The sequence below is a fragment of the Anser brachyrhynchus genome, assembly GCF_964034855.1.
Source record: "Anser brachyrhynchus genome assembly, chromosome: 19".
In the NCBI taxonomy this organism is placed as follows: domain Eukaryota; kingdom Metazoa; phylum Chordata; class Aves; order Anseriformes; family Anatidae; genus Anser; species Anser brachyrhynchus.
In genome coordinates this window covers 12,420,613-12,439,507 of record NC_137712.1, presented here as the reverse complement: position 1 = coordinate 12,439,507, position 18,895 = coordinate 12,420,613, and the positions used below count along the sequence as shown (strand labels likewise).

Below are 18,895 nucleotides of genomic sequence, written 5' to 3'. Positions count from 1 at the left end.
TATTTTCTACTTTATACTCATTGTTTCACCCTAAAATCCTAACACCCTAAAACCCTAACACTCTAACTCTAAAACTCAAAAACCCTAACAACCTATAACCTTGATGCCCTAAAACCCCAACACCCTCACTCTAAAATCCTAATTCCCCTAAACCCTAACAACTCTAACCCCAACCCTAACCCTTAACCTCAACCCCCTAATGCTAATGTCACTGACCCTAGTCTCAACCCCAAACTGCCCCGAACCCCAAACAAGTAACAGGCCCCAAACCCCAAACAAGGAACAAAGAAAAAAATGCACAATATACACGATGCTTAAAACTACAGTAAAGCCCCAAACACCACAGACAGGCCCCAAACGTTACAGAAAAGCCCCAACCCCAGATGCAGGCCCCAAACCAAGGATGCAGGCCCCAAACACTAGACAGTCCACAAAACCCTGGACACAGGCCCCAAACATCTACAGACAGATCCCAAACACTACAGAACACCCCAAATCCCAGATGGAGGCCAAAAGGGCTAAAGACAGGCCCCAACCGCTACAGTCAGGCGCCAAACCCAGGATGCAGGCCCCAAAGCTCAGACGCAGGCACCAGATCCCAGATGAAGGCCCCAAAAGCTACAGACAGGCTGCAAAAGTTCAGACACAGGCCGCAAACACTACAGACAGGCACTGAACACTACAGACAGACCCAAACCCCAGATGCAGGCCCCAAATGCTAAAGACAGGCCCCTAATGCCCAAGATGCAAGCCGCAAAACCCACATGCAGTCCCAAGGACTCCAGATGGGCCCCAAAACCCAAACACAGACCCCAAACGCTAAATTAAAGCCCAAAAGGTATTGACATAGGTGCCAAATGCTATATAGAGGCACGAAAGCACAGATGCAGGCCCTAGATGCTCAAGACACAGACACAGCTTGGCTTTATAGATTGCTGGAAAGCAGACTTCATCCTCATCAAGGCGTACACAGGCTACACTGAATGGGGCTTCAAGTCCCTCTTCACCTGCAGAAATAGACTGATATTACACACTGCCGTGTGCATGATGCAGTGAAAACTCAATAACCAAAGTTATTAAACACATTAAGTGGGTATTCTTTATTACAGCACTGGGTGTGGGGGGGATCACTCTACCTAACACACACACAACATGGGTGTTTATAGTAATTTGATATACACATATTCATCTCACTTCCCCGTAAGTCTCCTGCATATTCATTAGGTATCTGAAGAATTATTAACATAGGTTCCCACCCCTATTTGCATGCATGCTAGAGTCCTCGGGTGGTTGTCTGGTGTACTCTGGTGGTCTTGATGAAGGCCAGAAGTCTTCCTCACTGCTAAACTTCTGACCCTTCCTTTCTATTACAGACTTCAGCAGTCCAAGCCAGTTCCTGCTTGTTTTATTATCTGTGTGTATGAAGTCTTTTCTTCCCTTATCTTTTAGTGTTGTCCCATCCTCATACTCCCTGCCTCAGTCCTGTCCTTGTGGTTGATATACAGCATACTCCCTGGGTTAGCTAAAACCTGAAAAATCTAAATGCTTTCCCTTGTTCCCTGTCCCATGCAGACTTTATCTGCTACATCACCATTCCCAGAAGCTATGCGACAATTATAAAAGACCAATTCTAAAGACTGATGTCACATCCCACCTTGCCCACAGCACCTGGTGAACAAAAGAGAAAGCAACTGCAGTGCTTGGAAGTGCTGCTGCACGTGCCGCTCCTTGCTGCTCTCTGGCCTCGCCTCAAATCCTCAGTGATGTTATAAATGACTGAGTCCCAAACAGGACTGCAGTCAAAGTTTGCAATTTATTAAACGAATAGAGGCAAGCAGACAGTGCTGGGTGCACCGGGAGTCTCTGCTCCACCAAGACGCACACCCGTTACATAAGACAGCTGATTTTTTATACTCCTAGGCTAATACATATTTATTACTACTTCTAAAAGAGCCAGGGTTATTATAATTGGTTTCCCGAATCTGAAGTCCTCCCAGGGGTGCCTGCTTATCAGTCTCTGGTAGTCTCTCAGGGGCCGCTTGGACGGGAGGCTCATATTCTTCCTCCTTATCTGGTGGTCTCTTGGCCGGATGTCAGAAGTTACTGCACGTCTGTGCAGAGTCAGCAGTTTTTCTCTGAAGAAATCCCTTTGTTCTCTTATCACCTAAACCCAGGCCTCAATGTTAACCCTTCAAATCCCTTAGTGGCACGAATTGCTGGACCATTCCTTACAGCGACATCAGTTGAGAGCGTGTCATGCCACCTGCAAAGCAAGAGGGAGACCCTTCTCACCTTGCGCTACTCAGCCATTCTGCTCCAACCTAGCTGATGACCAGCCCACCTTCTCACACTGCTCTTCAGTGTGCAGTGTGCCCCGCAGAGACTGTGTGAGACACCTGTCAAAGAGGAAGAAAAGCACAGGCTGAGGTAGCAGCCAAAGCCACAGCACCCCTAGCACAGCTACTCTCATCCGCTCCCTTACCGCAGCTGCTCACCTGCCCCCGAGGCAGATGATTCTATCTGCCCTCATAAGCCAGCTACAGCACCCCTAAAATGCAGACAGGATTTTTACTGTATTTTATGTAGTAAAAGAACTGCAGTGACAACAGCACCCCAAAAAATAACTGCTACATCTGTTCATCACTCACCTTGCCAGAGGCAGCTTGGGTCATGATATCCCATTTTGGATGCTGCATTTCAGCTTTAACAAAAAAAAAAACAAAAAAGAGAGAGAGAGAGAGAGAAAAGAAGATAATCATTCCTCTGCCAGCACTAGCACCCATCCCTCAACACCACAAGTGATCCCATTTTTAATTTTATCGTTTCAAAACAGTAGCCCTCTTGCCTCAGCACCTGGAAGAGATGGTTTCAAAAAATAAAATAAATTAAATGGAGAAACACTTGTAAAAGTGATGGAATCAGGCTGGCAATGCAAGAGCAACGCAATCAAAGCTACAGTCAGGGAGAAGAGTAGAGCTCTGGCACTCTGGCGAGGCTAGCTACAATTTGCATAGGGTCAGGATCCTGCAAAAAGCGAAGAGAGACCACACCAGGAAGCAGTAAATTAATTACACCCAAACCATCTGGCCAGGTCCCAGCCTGGACACACCACAGTGACAGAACAAGCCGTGGTGTTCAATGGAACCCTAGCACCGCCAAAACACTAGAGCACAGCAAGGCTTGCCCTTGGCAAAACACTTCTTGGCCTTTTGCTGCAGTGCGCTTTGCCCGGGGCAGGGGTGGGGGTCTGTTTAGGGCATAGGTTTTGAGAAGCGACAAAGCTCAGAGTCCTGTTGTGGGGGGGATTGTATTAAGGCTGCCAGTTGTGGTCTCCCAAAAGGCTGTCGTCACCAGCATTTCCTAGGTAGCTTAGGTAGCTTTTATCTAAGGTTAGGGTGAGTATTAGGGGAGGGAAAGGTTTGGAAGGAAAGTGCAGAGACCTGATGGGAGGGAGGATGCGTAAAGCTTGCTAAATGAATTTCAGGTCTCCTTGACTGCAGTGTAAGGTTCTTGCCACTTTGCCATTAAAAGGTCACGGTCCCAACTTCAGAGCAGCACTTGATGTCCACTTCGGAAAGGATGGACTCCTGAAGAAGAGGAGAAGCATTAACAAAAAAGAAAAACAACATATCAGAGAATATATATTCGCACTGGCAATGCCAGAGTGACAAAATCAAAGGTGCAGTCGGGGAGGAGGGCCGAGCTCCAGTGCTCCTTGGCACTAAGCTGCAGTGCGCTTTGCCTGGTGTGAGGGTTCTGTTTAGGTCTTAGGTTTTGGGGTGTGACAAAGCTCAGAGTATGGTTGTGTACAGCTTTCCAAAGGAAATTCAGTATTCTTTGAGTGCAGTGTAAGGTTCTTGGCATTTTGCCATTGAAATCTCAGCGATCTGACTTTGGAGGAGCACCTGATATCCAGCTTGGAAAGGATGCACTCCCAGAAAAAGAGGATGAGCATTTAAAAAAGAGAAAACCAATGAAACAGAGAATAGCTTCTAAAAGTGATGTCCTCAGCCTGGCAATGCCAGAGCCACAAAAATCAAAGCACGTGCTGGGTGTCTCGAGCTATGCTTAGCGAGCTGCAATCAATACGCACGTCCAAGCCCTGTGAACACTGCTGCAAAAGTGAAGAGAGAGCACACCAGGAAGCAGGTAAGTTAAGTGCATGCAAACCATCTGTCCATGTCCCAGCCTGGACACGCCACAGGGAAAGAACGAGCTGTGGTGTTCAAAAGAACCCTAGCACTGCCAAAACACTATGGCACAGCAAGGATCTGGGAGACCAGTAAGGCTGGGCAATCCTGTCTCAGTTAACTGTGAGTTTGGACAGCGTAAATTGTTAAGCCTGCTTTGTTCATATCTTGCATCTCTTGTAGGATAGGCTTGCAGAAGACTTTATTTTTTCTATCTGTATACCTCTCTTTGTTGTTTTAGTATCATCCAGTGAAAGATGTTTTTGGGTGGCCTTTCTCCTCACCTTCCTTGGCAGGGGAAAAGGAAATGAATCTCCAAACTTCGCATGGGATTTATGCAAGTATGGAGCTATTACAACCACAACCGCCACCACAACTGCTCTCTCACTCCTCCTCCTCAAAAGGAAAGGGGAAGAAAATAAAATGGAAAAGACTCAAGGGCCTCAATATTCAACATAGGGACATTAATGCAATTTATTACCTATTGCTAACAAGCTAGAGCAGTGAAAAACTAAAAACAGCTTCCCCCATCCACCCTCTTCTACATCCTTCCCCCTGAACTGCATGGGGGAACAGGGAAGGGGGGCTGCAGTCAATATATAACACTTCACAGTCTTCATGGTCACTCTCTGTCTCTTCTCCATTGTGGGGTTTCTCCCACAGGATGCCATCCTTCCCAAACTGATCCTGCATGGACTTCACACAGGCACCAGTTCTTCAAGAACTTCTCCAAATACACCACAGGCTCCACCCATCAGAAGCAAAGTGTTCTAACGCAAGTCCCCCACGGGCCACAGTTCCCCCCAGATCTCCTCCTCCTGGTGTGGGCTCCTCCACGGGCTGCAGCACAGAAATCTGCTCCACTGTGGTACCCCATGGGCTGCCACCATGGTCCTCTCCACAGAATCATAGAATCATTAAGGTTGGAAAAGACCTTCAAGATCATCTGGTCCAACCATCACCCTACTACAAATGTCAACCACTAAACCGTGTCCCTAAGCACCACGTCCAACCTTTCCTTAAACACCCCCAGGGACGGCGACTCTACCACCTCCCTGGGCAACCCATTCCAATGCCTGACTGCTCTTTCTGAGAAGAGATGTGTCCTAATTTCCAAACTAAACCTCCCCTGGCACAACTTAAGGCCATTCCCTCTAGTCCTATCACTAGTTAGCTGTGAGAAGAGGCCGACCCCCAGCTTCCCACAACTTCCTTTCAGGCAGTTGTAGAGAGCAATAAGGTCTCCCCAAGCCTCCTCTTCTCCAGACTGAACAACCCCTGTTCCCTCAGCTGCTCCTCACAGGACTTGTGTTCCAGGCCCTTCACCAGCTTTGTAGCCCTTCTCTGGACACGTTCCAGGGCCTCGATGTTGTAGTAAGGAGCCCAAAACTGAGCACAGTACTTGAGGTGCGGCCTCACCAGAGCTGAGTACAGGAGAATGAGCACCTCCCTGGTCCTGCTGGCTACACAATTCCTGATACAAGCCAGGATGTCGTTAGCCTTCTTGGCCACCTGGGCACTCTGCTGGCTCATGTTTAGGCAGGCAAGCATCAACCAACACCCAGAGATCCTTTTCCTCTGCACAGCTTTCCAGCCACTCTCCCCCAAGCCTATAGCGCTACATGGGGTTGCTGTGGCCAAAGTGCAGGACCCGGCACTTAGCCATGTTCAACCTCATCCCATCGGCCTTTGCCCATCGATCCATCCTGTCCAGGTCCCTCTAAAGAGAAGGGTACTCTGAGAGATTGGGCAAAGTAGACAGCAGTTTGGTCTTCTCCATTCCAAAGCAGCTATGCCAAAAGCCCACTGGTACTCTTCTGGGTTCTCTCCTGGGTCTATGCCATGGAGCTTCTGCACCAGTCGCAATGGTGTGCTTCTGCCTTGCACTGCCAGTTAGTCTCACTTCAGCCTGATACTCCTCGGGGTCTGATGTGCCAGGTCATTGAATCCAAACATTCCAATAAACCTGGTTGTCCCTTTCCTCCACCTAATCGAAGGCAGGGCTCCCCTAGTCTTTGTCATAGCATCTTTTACTCACTTCTTGTAAATGAAAACAAGAAGACCCTTCATCAAGAACGGAAGAAATATCAGCCCTTCTACTCTGGGGAACTGCCCGCTGGAAACTGGAGCACCAATTTTACTGGCAGAACCCTGCTTTTGCTGCTGTTCTTTCTTGCAACTCACTTATCTGTGCCTCTAGTGTCAAGGTAGATTTTCCCATCCCACTTAGAATCATACAATCATAGAATATCCCGAGTCGGAAGGGACCCATAAAGATCATCAAGTCCAACTCCTGGCACCGCACAGGTCTGCCCAAAATTTTAGGCCATGTGACTAAGTGCACAGTCCAATCTCTTCTTAAATTCAGACAGGCTTGGTGCAGTGACTCCTTCACTGGGGAGCCTGTTCCAGTGGGCGACCACCCTCTCAGTGAAGAACCTCTTCCTGATGTCCAGCCTAAACTTCCCCTGCCTCAGCTTAACACTGTTCCCGCGGGTCCTGTCACTGGTGGTAATGGAGAATAGGTCACCTGCCTCTCCACTCCCCCTCGGGAGGAAGTTGTAGACTGTGATGAGGTCTCCCCTCAGCCTCCTCTTTTCCAGGCTGAACAGGCCAAGTGACCTCAGCTACTCCTCATACGTCTTCCCCTCTAGGCCCTTCACCATCTTTGTTGCCCTCCTCTGGACACTCTCCAACAGTTTCACGTTCTTTTTTTTACTGTGGTGCCCAGAACTGCACACAGTACTTGAGGTGAGGCTGCACCAGCACAGAGTAGAATGGGACAATCCCTTCCCTCGACCGACTAGCAATGCCGTGCTTGATGCATCCCAGGATACGGTTGGCCCTCCTGGCTTCCAGGGCACACTGCTGGCTCATATTCAACTTGCTGTCAACCACAACCCCCAGATCCCTCTCTGCAGGGCTGCTCTCCAGCGTCTCATCGCCGAGTCTGTACGTATAGCCAGGGTTGCCCTGTCCCAGGTGCAGGACCCGGCACTTGCCTTTGTTAAACTTCATGTGGTTGGTGATCGCCCAGCTCTCCAATCTGTCCAGATCTCTCTGCAAGGCCTTTCCACCCTCATCCGAGTCCACAACTCCTCCAAGTTTGGTGTCATCGGCAAATTTGTTCAAAACACCTTCTAGTCCTATATCCAAATCATTTATAAAAACATTGAAGAGGACTGGCCCTAAAATGAAGCCTTGAGGGACCCCACTAGTGACCATCCGCCAGCCAGACGTGGTCCCATTTACCACAACCCTTTGAGCCCTGCCCGTCAGCCAATTGCTCACCCATCGTATGATGTTTTTGTTTAGCTGTATGCTGGACATTTTTTCCAGTAGGTTCATATGCGAAACCATGTCAAAAGCTTTGCTGAAGTCCAAAAAGATCACATCAACTGGTTTCCCTTGATTGACTAGATGGGTGATCTTATCATAAAAAGAAATCAAATTTGTTAGGCAGGACCTACCCCTCATGAACCCATGTTGGCTGGGACCAATGACTGCATTGTCCCCCTCCCCACTTCCTCATGTTCTCCCTCTGGTCCCGCAGGCAAAACCAATGGACAGAGGAATCCTTACTCCTAATAGCTGAGATACCGGTCCATATGGGTGGGGAGGAAGATATATTCTATTTGAGTTGCTGGACCTCTCAGGACAATTTCTCCACAGCTGATATGCAGGTCCATACGGAAGCAGAGAGATTTTCTTTGTGTTGGCAGAGTTGGCTGGCCACTACATCCACTGTTGGTTCCTCTCCATCTTCCCAGCTCATCACTGCCAGTGCACTGGTATAAGACAACAGTGCATTCCATCATTTCCAAAGGCTAAGGGCTTTTTCCCATTTCCCAATCACTTCATCAATGACCTTTTCCCTAGAGAGGGATCTCAGCTGCTTGGCTTCCTTGCCCTCTAATTCATGGCTACTGTCCCCATTATCCCTGCATCAGAGCAGCCAGGTGATAACGTGCTTACCTGGACGACAGCTGAAATCTTTTCATATATCTCGCAGCTCACTCTGAGATAGAGATTAGGTGGTTTCTGACTTTTTAAAGCCTTCTGCCTTCTTCCTCCTCCTGTTCTCACAATGGCCCTGCATAGCAGTTTGCCTCTTCTAATTCTTCCTTCTGTTCTCTCCTAGGAGAAGCTGCTTCTTCCCTTACTAGACAAGCTGACCTCTGCTTCTATTGCTTCTTCTTGACTATAGGGGCAAATGATACTGACACCAGTTGGCTTTCTGGTTGAGCCACAGTTTCTGTCATCAAAACAGACACAACAGCCACTGTGACTGTTATGGGAGTTGGATTAGCCCCAGTGTGCTATTTTGTCATCACATCCAGAAACCTCTTCCCATTGAGGGTGCTGAATAGTGTTGAAAAGGGCTCGGTAGGCATGGGCAAGGCCCCAGCACATTGCAGTGATTTGTGACTGTCTGGAATGGCCAGGGCAACAGCATACTTTTTCCCAAACATTTTAACAGTTTATTGGGATTTTACTCTTGTTCAGAGATGAAATTCCAGAACACTGGAGGTGTCCTCTATTCTAGGTGCCTGGCCACACTATCCCACACACCCTGTCACTCCTAACTATTCAGCCTCAGGGCACATGTCTGGGTGTTATACTTAAATAGTTATTTATACGTAAAAATAAAAAATAAAATAAAATAAAAAATAAATCAATTTATTGTACTGAGATCGGGACAGTTTAATAAAAAAAAAAAAAAGGGGGAAAGGAAAGAAAAAAATAATATTAACAAAATGAATATACAAAGCAAGTAAGTGATGCAGGACACCATTGCTCACCAGCTAACTGATGCCCAGCCAGTCCTAGACCAACAGTAGCCTCCCTGGCCAACTCCCCCCACTTTCATTGTTCAGCATGACACAATCTGGTGTGAAATATCCCTTTGGCCAGTTTGGGCCATCTGTCCTGTTCGTGTCCCCTTTGAAAGGTCCTTGACTCTGTGTAAGTACTGCTCAGCAACAACTAAAATGTAGTGTACTATGCATATTTGCTATGAATATTATTCTGATCCTAAATTCAAAACACAGCACCATACCAGCTACTATGAAGAAAATTAACTCTATCCCAACTAAAACCTGGACAGGAAAGTTTGTATGTGAGGAGAAATCTTTCCTCCCAATGCATTTCAAAGAGTTGAGACTGCCCACTCAATGCTCACCCTTCTCTTCAGTGGGAGAATTGTTGCTGTTTTTTTGTGCTTCACACAAAGGCCTTTGCAGTGAGTGGGTGGGTTTTCTAAGCACATTTTCTGAGTGTAGAAGAAACTCTGTCTTTGAGACCTGAACCATGTCTTCCTGGGAGTGTCTTCGAGCTAGTGCTTCTGATGTCACTTCTCCCTGATTAGGGGATAGATAGGGCAGAAGCAGAGACGTGGTTTTTGTATGAGCTTGTGTGGCCACCTGTGCCTGACTGCACAGCAGCAGGCAAGTCTTGTGTGTGTGTGTTCGTGTATGTGATATTCCTTGGGTGAAGAATAAATATAAGCATAACATATTAGCTTTCACAGATACCATTCAAACACAGCTGGAGCATCTGTCACAGCTACACTCTGTATTTAGGAGAGAGCAGGCAAATACAGACTTCCAAAAGTGCTCATCACATTGAGGAAGCCTCTAGGCCTGAGTTTGTGTATAAGTGGGTGGTCTGGATGAACTGAATCACAATGTTTCATCCCTGTAAATCCTGAGCAGGCAAAGCTCTGAAGACATGTTCAGAAAAGTGAACTAGTTTTTTTGTTTTTTGTTGTTTTTTTTTTTTACTCATGAATATGCCTTGTCAAATCACAGCTGCTCTGTGGTCACCTAAACCTTGCTTGTTTATAGGTTAGACCAAAGTTCCAGAGCAAGTATTAGCGTGCAATAGATTGAGAATAAGTGAGGTGGTGGCATTCTCTTAGCATGCAGTTACTGAAGGTCTAACTAGCCCATCTTGCTTCCAACTGTTGCAAGAGATTGCAATTCTGAAAATAAATTGTATTTGGTATTTGGACCAATGCCACCAGATTAACCACATCCACTGGGGCCACAGATAATGAATATTGTGAGAAAAAGGGGGTCTATATGCTTTGGGATGGGTGTGGGGCACTCCAAGGGAGGGGATATGAGAACCTAGTGACATGGGGTGACATCCCAAAGAATGCTGGGGACCCAGTAGATAGAGGAGTTCCCCAGAGGTGTCCCAGAGGGAGTCCTAAGGGAATCCTATGGGACATAGGGCAGGTTCCACAGACAACACAGAGATGCTGGCACAGTCCAAGGCCTTTATTTCCCTGGCAAGATCCCTGGGGTTTTCCAAGGTGTTTCTTGCCCCTGGGGGAGGTCTGGTGGGACCCAGAGGCATCCTCCTTGGTCATGCTTATCTCTGCAGGGGACAGGCAGGTCCCACGTTGATCATGACCACACAGGAGCTCTGCCTCCACATCTTGGCTCCAAACTTGAGCTACCTGGACCAGCTCAGCCACTACTACCTCCTGTAATGAAGACCCTGAGGACACAGGCACACAGGTCATGGCCAGGCATCAGAGACAGGGGAACAGGAGGCACAGGAAGACAGGGCGCAGGGCCTGACACCAGGGACACAGGGAATACACAGGGGGACATGGGGACAAGGAGGGGATGTAAGTGAGCAGAGGTCAGAGACTAAAACTGGGGTGCATGCAGACAGGGCATAGAGGGTAACAGAGGTCAGGAGTTAGGGCTTGGAACCAGTGACTGGGGAAGAGGGATCCAGGGAACACAGGGAGAGGGCATGTTAAGGGCCTGGCAAAGGATACAGCAGGACTGTGAAAACAAGGGACATGTTCTACCAGGAACAAAGCAGGACATCGAGAAGACAGGGCTCAGGATGAAGCCGCTACTGGACAGTGAAAGACATGGTGGAACCAGGGGAGCAGGTGGACATGGAGCAAGGTATGGCCTGATCCTGTGGGTTCCCAGGGCCATCCATAGTCCTGGCGTGCCGTCCAGTCCTCTCCAAACACCTCATGATCCTAAGTGCCCCCCTTGATGCAACCAGATGCTGTTGTACTTCACATGACCCTCCTTATAACCCTAAGGTGTCATTTGACCCCTCCAGACCACTGGGTGCCCACAGGTACCTCCCATGACCCTCCACATGATCCTCCATTCCTCTGAGATCCTACAGTGCACCCCAGATAGGAGGGTGTGCCCCCACTTACACTACGGTCCCTTTCATTGCCCTATCTTGCTCCAGCCCCCTGAATTCCCAGCATTTTCCCCATAACCTCCCAGTTAGGGAGATCCCACCTTTGTTGGGATTCCCAGGGATCTCTCCTTCCTCCTGGGGGAAGGCAGTGGACACCTCTACCTCTTGGCCACGCTCAGGGCTCCCCACATAAACCAGGGTCAGGTCAAGGCAGGTCTATGGGCAGGGACACAAGACATGGAGTGAGGTCAGGGCAGGTACTGCCTCCATTGCATACTTCGAACAGTGTCAAACTCACCTGGGGTGTGAGGATGTAGCCATAGAGCTTGGCATGCCGAAGGACTGTTTCGAGGAGATGGGCTGCGACGCGGGCAACCTGGGTCAGCCCAAATACAGCCACATTGACCGGAGGGCACTACAGCAATGGCACCATGGCAGGAGCAGGTAAAAGAAAGCCAGGGGTTGGTAAGTATGCATGGAGCGTACAAGGGGAGGGGAGAGGAAGAGAGAGAAGCATGCAACAAGCATATTGGGAATCTGAGGGTTTACAGCACAAGGAACGTGCAAGTTCTGGCAAACGTGAAGGAAGCATGTGGGAGTGTGCAGGCTGCAAGTTCAGACAAGTACATGGGGAAAGTGCACCACTAAGCATGCCATGGGGACACCAGTAAGTGTGTGGAAAGCATGCTATGAGCACAGGGCCTAAGTGTGGGAGGAGTACATAAGGACCATGCAATAAGCATGGACAGTGTATGTAAGTGCCAATAACCATGTGGGGTGTATTTAGGTTGTTGTGTGGATGCTGAGAAACATATGGAGTGCGCAGGGAGAATTCAAGTACTAACAGGCATACAAGAATGGGGCAAGGAATGTATGGATGCCAATAAAGCTGTGAGGGGCATGTGAAGACTCACATGCACAGCATGGCACAGCAGCAGCTCACTGAGGTAGGTATAGCACTCCTCCACATCCAGTAAGGGTGTCTCTGGGATTGGGAGAGTCGGTGGTAAGACCTTTGCTGTGCAGTGTCCTCCCATCCTCTCCTAGCCCTGCACATACCTGTGCACATGATGATGGTTTGACGCACAATGCCTAACAGGGCTGAGAGCGGCCCTGGGATCAGGTCTAGCTCCTGGCCCAGTTCCAGGACCCTTTCGTAGGCATCCAGAACAACAGGGGGCCCTGGCAGAACCTCTGTCAGCACACTGTAGGAACAGGCACACCTTAGGGGGATATGACAGGGACATTCTAGGGGGACAGGGAGAGCTTGAGGGATATGAAAGGGACAACCTGGGAAGACACAACAGGGAAACCAAAAGGGACCAGAATATCCTTCAGAGACACAATGTGGGCACTTGCAGGGGGAGCAACCGGGGCATACTGGGACACCTTGAGGGGACCTGAGGAGGATACCATGGTAACGGGGCATGGAGAAGACATGGACACCTAGAGGGCTGCTACGGGGAACAAGGATACCAGTAGGAGATATGGGGACATCCTGGGAGGGGACATATGCACCCAGGACTGGATTCTAGGATGTCCTGGGTGGGACAAGGACACTGGGGTTGATGAAGGGAATTGGGATACTGCAGGGATGATAGGGAGACTAAAGGAATCCTGAGGGGGTGGGAGGTGAATGGTGGTATACCAGTGGTATCCCTGGGAGTCCTTGAGGTGAGGTCCCTGGGTGTCCTACTGGTCTCCGGGTTGTCCCAGGATTTTTTGGGAGTCCCCAGAGGCACTATTCAAGTGTCCCATTGGTGCCTAGAGTGTCCTATCTGTTGCCTAGGATGTTCTGGGTTTTTCCCAATCATGCCTGGAGCCCCCATAATGTCCCAGTGTGTCACCAGAGTGTCTTCAGGGGTCTCAGGAGCCTCAGAATTGTCCTACAGTGTCTCCAGGGTTCCCTTCTGGTGTCCTGGTATTTGGGTCCCCCACGTGTTTTTCCCCTGGGATCCCAAGTGACCCAAGGTAGTCCAGAGGTGTTTCAGGGTGACCCAAGTGTCCAAGGCCCCTCCAAGCACCCCCATCCCCTCACTCACACACACCGATCCTGCAGGGTTGGGGCTGCCTCAAGTCGTTCCATGGGCACCATATCCAGGTCTGTCCTGCAGGGATGGGGGGGGAGGAGGGGAGGGAGTAATGATGACAAGAGACATGGGGACAGATGGGGACAGTGGGACTGGGGGGTGGGGAAGGGCAGGGGGTGCAGAGGACAGCTGGGGATAAGCAGACACAGCTAGGCCATTGAGAACTCATGGGCCCAGGTGTGCCCTCTCAGACTTCTGGGAGGAAGAAAAAGGGACAGAAAGGAGAAAGGATGTAGGCACAAGTGTGGACAGTTGAGAATGGGAGACCTGGGCATGGCTGGGGACAGTAAGGGAAAGCAGATCCACTGTGAATATTTCAGAACAGGCTTGAGGCCATACTCACCACACACAGATCTTGGTTTCAAGCCACTTGGTCTGCAACAGAAGGAGCAGGGCTGTGAGGTCAGGAAGGTGGGTGCCCCCAGCCCTACCCCTTGCAGGGCCAGCACCATCCCCAACTAGGAACAGGGATAATACATCTCCAGTTCTACTGTCAGGGCCATTGCTGTCACAGTCCCAGGAAAAGGTGCAGCCCCAATCTCCCCAGGGTGCCTCCAAACCACCAGCAGGACCACAGCTGTCCTCGCACTGGTGCTGAGGTGTTCCCACACACAGCTTCAGCAGGACTAACTCTGTCCCCAGCCCTGAGGAGATGGAAAGGGTGCCCCAACTGCTGGTGGGACCTCAATGTCCTGTCCTTTGTGTCACTGTGAAAGCTGATGACACTGCTGCTCCAAACATTGTCAGTGCTGGTGGCACAGACAGCAGTGACTTCATCAGTGGCAAAAACATTGTTGTTAGTGATGACTTTGACCTAGTTTCTGATACTATTTCTGACATTTTTTTGTATAATGTCACTTACACCCTTAACATCACTGTCGTCTGCGTTAAGGCCCTGAAATCAGAAAACATCGAATGACCAGCAAAGCATCTTCCGTCATAGTCGTTTGCAATGTGGCTTACATGTAATGCACATGATGGCAAAAACAGTGGTGATGTCACTGTTGCTACTATACTATGAGCATTGATGCCTTCACTACTATAGCACAAATCCTGATAATTAGTACTAACTAGCAATTAGCACTCACTGTGTCACAGATCACAATGCGGCTATTTGGGACAGGTCTAGTAATGCCACCAGTGCTCACAAGGAAATACACACTGACGATGTCAAAATCTGTGAAGACCACTGCTGCTCACAAATCACGAGAGGACACAGTCCCAGGATATCACCACGGGCTTTAACCTAGGCCTGACCGCCGCCATGGTGCCCGCCTTTGCCTCCACCATCACTCCCACTTAGTGCTGCCCCTTGCGCTCCCCCACCTTCCGGAGCCCTGACAGGGAGCCCATGGGTGCTGCTGGCCCAGTCCGCAGCCGCACGAGCCCAGCGGTTGGCAGCCACCGGGAAGAGGCTTACTGCAAGGTGTGGACAGCAGCAGCCAATCACAAAGGCTCTGACTGCTGTCCCGCTGAGGGAAGGAGGAAGGGCACCGGCCAATCCTCAGCACCCTTTCTGTGGTGGCAGGGATTCCCACCAAGCACCCCTTCCGCGCTCCTCCCGACTGCAGCACACAGCGGTGGTGCCTCCGCCCGCAGTGCGGGGCTCGGGGCGGCGGGGGTGGGAAGGCGGCGCGGTGGGGGGCGCGGCATTCGCCCGGAGCTGCCTTGTGGCTGCCTGAGGGGGGCAGCCACTGGTGACAATTCTGCGGTCTGATGAGCGGCAAGCCTTGGCTGCTGGGACAGTGCCTTCAGAAAATTCTGCTCCCATAGTCGGGGTGGCGAGGGAAGGTGCATCCCACGGGAGCAGGGGAGGACCCATCCTGTCCAGGTCCCTCTGCAGGGCCTTCCTACCCTCCGGCAGATTGACACTTCCCCCCAACTTGGTGTCATCTGCAGACTTACTGAGGGTGCACTCAATTCCCTCGTCCAAATCATCAGTAAAGATATTAAAGAGGATGGGCCCCAACACCAACCCCTGGGGACACCAGTCATGACCAGTTGCCGGCTGGATTTCACTCCGTTCACCATTACTCTCTGGGCCCAGCTGTCCAGCCAGGTTTTAATCCAGCAAAGAGTGTACCTGTCCAAGACATGGGCTGCCAGCTTCTCCAGGAGAACACTCAGGGAGACCATGTCAAAGGCCTTGCTGAAGTCTAGGAAGACTACATCAACAGCCTTTCCCCCATCCACCAGGCCGGTTACCCAGTCAAAGAAGGAGATGAGGTTGGTCAGGCAGGACTTGCCTTTCATGAACCCATGCTGGCTGGGCCTGATCCCCTGCCTGGTTGACACACATATATTGCATGATTGCATTCACGATGACCTGTTCCATCACCTTTCCTGGCACTGAGTTCAGGCTGACAGGCCTGTAGTTCCCAGGGTCTGAAGATGAAGAAAAGCCAGCTGCTAGTACTGAGAAGTCTCCTCCTACTCAGCACTCTGTGTCCTGTGCTGTGAGCTTGGTAACAGCTGCAATACTTTGTTACAATATCTAGCAGCAAGAGCTACCTGTTTCCAGAGGTGAGTCTCACTGATCTGTAGATCCCTGGGTCCTCCTTTCTATCCTTTTTAAAAATGGGAGTGATGTTTCCCCTTTTCCAGTCAGCAGGGACTTCACCTGACTGCCATGATGTTTCAAATATGATGGAGAGTGGCTTGGTGACTACATCAGCTAATTCCTTCAGGACCCTGGGATGCATGTCATCAGACCCCATAGACTTGAAATTGTTAAGTTTCATCAGGTGGTTTCAAGCCTGCTCTTCACTTACAGTGGGAGGGACTTTGTTCTCACAGCCCTCATCTACATGTTCAGGGAAATGAGGTATGTGGGAAGCCTTACCACCAGTGAAGAAGTTGTTGAGTACCTCAGCCTTCTCCATGTCTGTTGTTAGCAGTTCTCCCTTCTCATTTATCAGAGGGGGAACACTCTCCCTGGCCTTTCTTTTCTGAGCAACCTACTGATAGAATCCCTTTCTGTCATTCTTTGCATCCTTGCCAATCTCAGTTCCATCTTTGCTTTGGCTTTCCTGATCCCATCCCTGCACATCCAGACAGCAAACCTGTACTCTTCCTAAGCCACATGTCCCTTCTTCCACTTCCTGTGCATTTCCTTCTTGAACTTGACTTTGACCAAAAGGTCCTTGCTCAGCCATCCTCATTTCCTGCCCTCCCTGCATGCTTTCTTACACAGGAGGAGGGAGAGTTCTTGTGCTCTAAGAAAAACATCCTTAAAGAGTTACCAGCTCTGTTCAGCTCTTTTGTCCCTAAGGACAGTGTTCCAGGGGATCTCAGCCACTAGATCTTTAAATAGCTGCAATTTCGCTGTTTGGAAGTTCAGGGTCCTGACTTTGCTATTAGCCAAGCCCGTATTCCTTGAGATCACAAAGTCAACCAGGGTGTGGTCACTGCAGCCCACATTGCCTCCAATCTTAATCTCTTTTATTTGTTCATCTGCGTTGGTAAGCATGAGATCCAGTAACGCTTCTCCTCTGGTTGGTTTGTCTCATATCTGGACAAGGATGTCTCATGGAGTCTCTAGGAGTCTCCCAGCTTGCTTACACAGCCTGCTGTGTAGAGAGATGTCTGCTTATAGGGGGCTGATAAGGGGGACTTCAAAAAGAAGAGTAGTATCTTCCTCTGAGTTGTGGTCCCACCCTACAACACTGTTCCTAGTACCCATCCCATGCCAGATGCATGCACCAAATCTTCCTGGTCTATGCTACTTCAGGGCTCTTTCTTGGAGTATGACCAACCCTCAGGTATTTTATCTCTGTAGATCCAGTCTCCCTATGTATGCCCTGAACTTCAGTGGGTTTATAGATTGAAGCCAAGTGTGTTATGCATTACCTTTTGTACCGGGTGGTCCTGCTTTCCCAGGGAGTCCCTGGGTTCCCATTTCTCCTACAAGGAAAAACTCAGTTTATATGTGCATATTGTAATCTGATCAGAGGGGAGGTGACACAGAAGCCTGGGCAGCTAGGCCTCAGCTTCTGCAGAAACAAGGAAGATGTTTTTTGTTCATTGGATGATATTTTATAACATATCTCACTCCCTTTCTTCTACTAAAGCTATACTACACAGGTACTGCTAATGTAAGTCCTAATTTACAGTTCACTTATGAATTTCTGTGAGCTTTGTACATCTGGGAGCCAGTCCGTGGCTTTTGCCCCAGTGGAGTGGCTCTCTCTACTGTTGTGACTCACTTTGCCTACAAGTCCACTATGACATGGGAGGCCTTGAAGGACTCCTATGGGTATGAGGTGACCTTCAACAGCTCCTCCCCCCTGCAACAAAGCAATCTAATATCAAAGCATTCACTGCTGGGTTTTGAAATCTCACCTTTTGTTCCTGGGACACCTGGTTCTCCTTTTGAGCCAGAGGCACCTGGGATCCCTGGGCATCCTTGGAGAACAGCAAGCCGGTCAGCATCACCTAGTCCCACTATTCTCACCTCTGAATTAATGAAGACAGTCATCATGGAGATTATTACGACTCTGAAATGTCTTGGAGAGGAAACTGAACCCTTTGGACTTCAGAAACAGTGCAAAAGGCAAAGATAAGCAAGTGATGTCCAGTCTGAGGAAGGAAGTCTGGCATAATTATATGTATTAAGAGACGGTATTGAGGTTGTTGCATATTAGAATTAGACACTGGATCTCTCTGGCTTCAGGGGAGTTTAGTGGAAGAAGGCTGTTATATGTGACATTACATGCATGACAAATACATTGTAACTTAATAAAACAAAAGATGTGAGGTGCTCTGTGGGGTAATACAGCAAAAAGTAAATGGCACTGATGAGCATGTGGATAGTAAAGATTCTGATTTAAAGGGATTCTAAAGATTTAGCCTGATTTCCTGACACCAGATCAGTTTAAAATCACGCCTATTGCCTTTCTGGAGAGTAAAGACCAAAAACTGTGTTGTGCAGTGTTCCCAAGTTGCCAGGGTGCCGGGCACCCATCAAGCACTTGGTTGATACTGCTCTGCATCCTCCAATAACAGAGGTAAGGCACCACAGATGGAAAACATAGAACAGGGTGGAAAACTATGAATGGGGCAGCCTGTTCCTGGAGATCCCTTTAGTGAGTGGGCAGGATGCTAAACTTTTGGTTGGAGCCAGCAGCTTTGTGAAGCCACTACTGAGACTTCATCACCCATCTTCCAACTTGCAGCTGAATTAAAGAGATGCATAGAAGGAACAAATCCACCCCCCTTCCCCCCCCAGCTCAGCTCAGCTCTAACAGCCTGCCTTAGGGCAATTAACAGTAGGATTTGTGCCCCACTCACCTGGGCAGGTGTCCTGGGCATCGCAAATGGTGGCTGTTATGCTGAGCAGGACAAGAAGGACTGGGGCTACACTTCCCATTGCTGGCACAGCTCTCTGCTCTCTGCTCAGCTTTCCTTCTCCATGTCCCAGGCACTGTC

At 49.4% G+C, this 18,895-nt stretch overlaps 2 protein-coding genes across 2 annotated transcripts in view; both read right to left on the bottom strand.

Moving 5' to 3' along the window:
• Positions 1 to 3,568: 3,568 nt before the first annotated feature.
• The window catches only part of LOC308180458 (dual specificity testis-specific protein kinase 2-like), a 105,136-nt gene continuing 89,809 nt past the window's right edge, over positions 3,569 to 18,895 (bottom strand). The window contains exon 10 of the transcript XR_013940957.1: positions 3,569 to 3,587. The gene's annotated coding sequence lies outside the window, so the exon portion shown is untranslated. The remainder of the gene's footprint in view (positions 3,588 to 18,895) is intronic.
• Positions 3,576 to 14,866, bottom strand: CFAP119 (cilia and flagella associated protein 119). The gene is made up of 8 exons (XM_080562193.1): positions 14,795 to 14,866; positions 13,812 to 13,843; positions 13,427 to 13,486; positions 12,438 to 12,583; positions 12,293 to 12,363; positions 11,677 to 11,793; positions 11,480 to 11,594; positions 3,576 to 10,697 (listed from the first exon to the last, which is right to left on the bottom strand). Exons 1-8 carry the CDS (start codon positions 14,819 to 14,821, stop codon positions 10,270 to 10,272), a joined length of 996 nt encoding a protein of 331 aa, XP_080418319.1. The 5' UTR covers positions 14,822 to 14,866; the 3' UTR covers positions 3,576 to 10,269.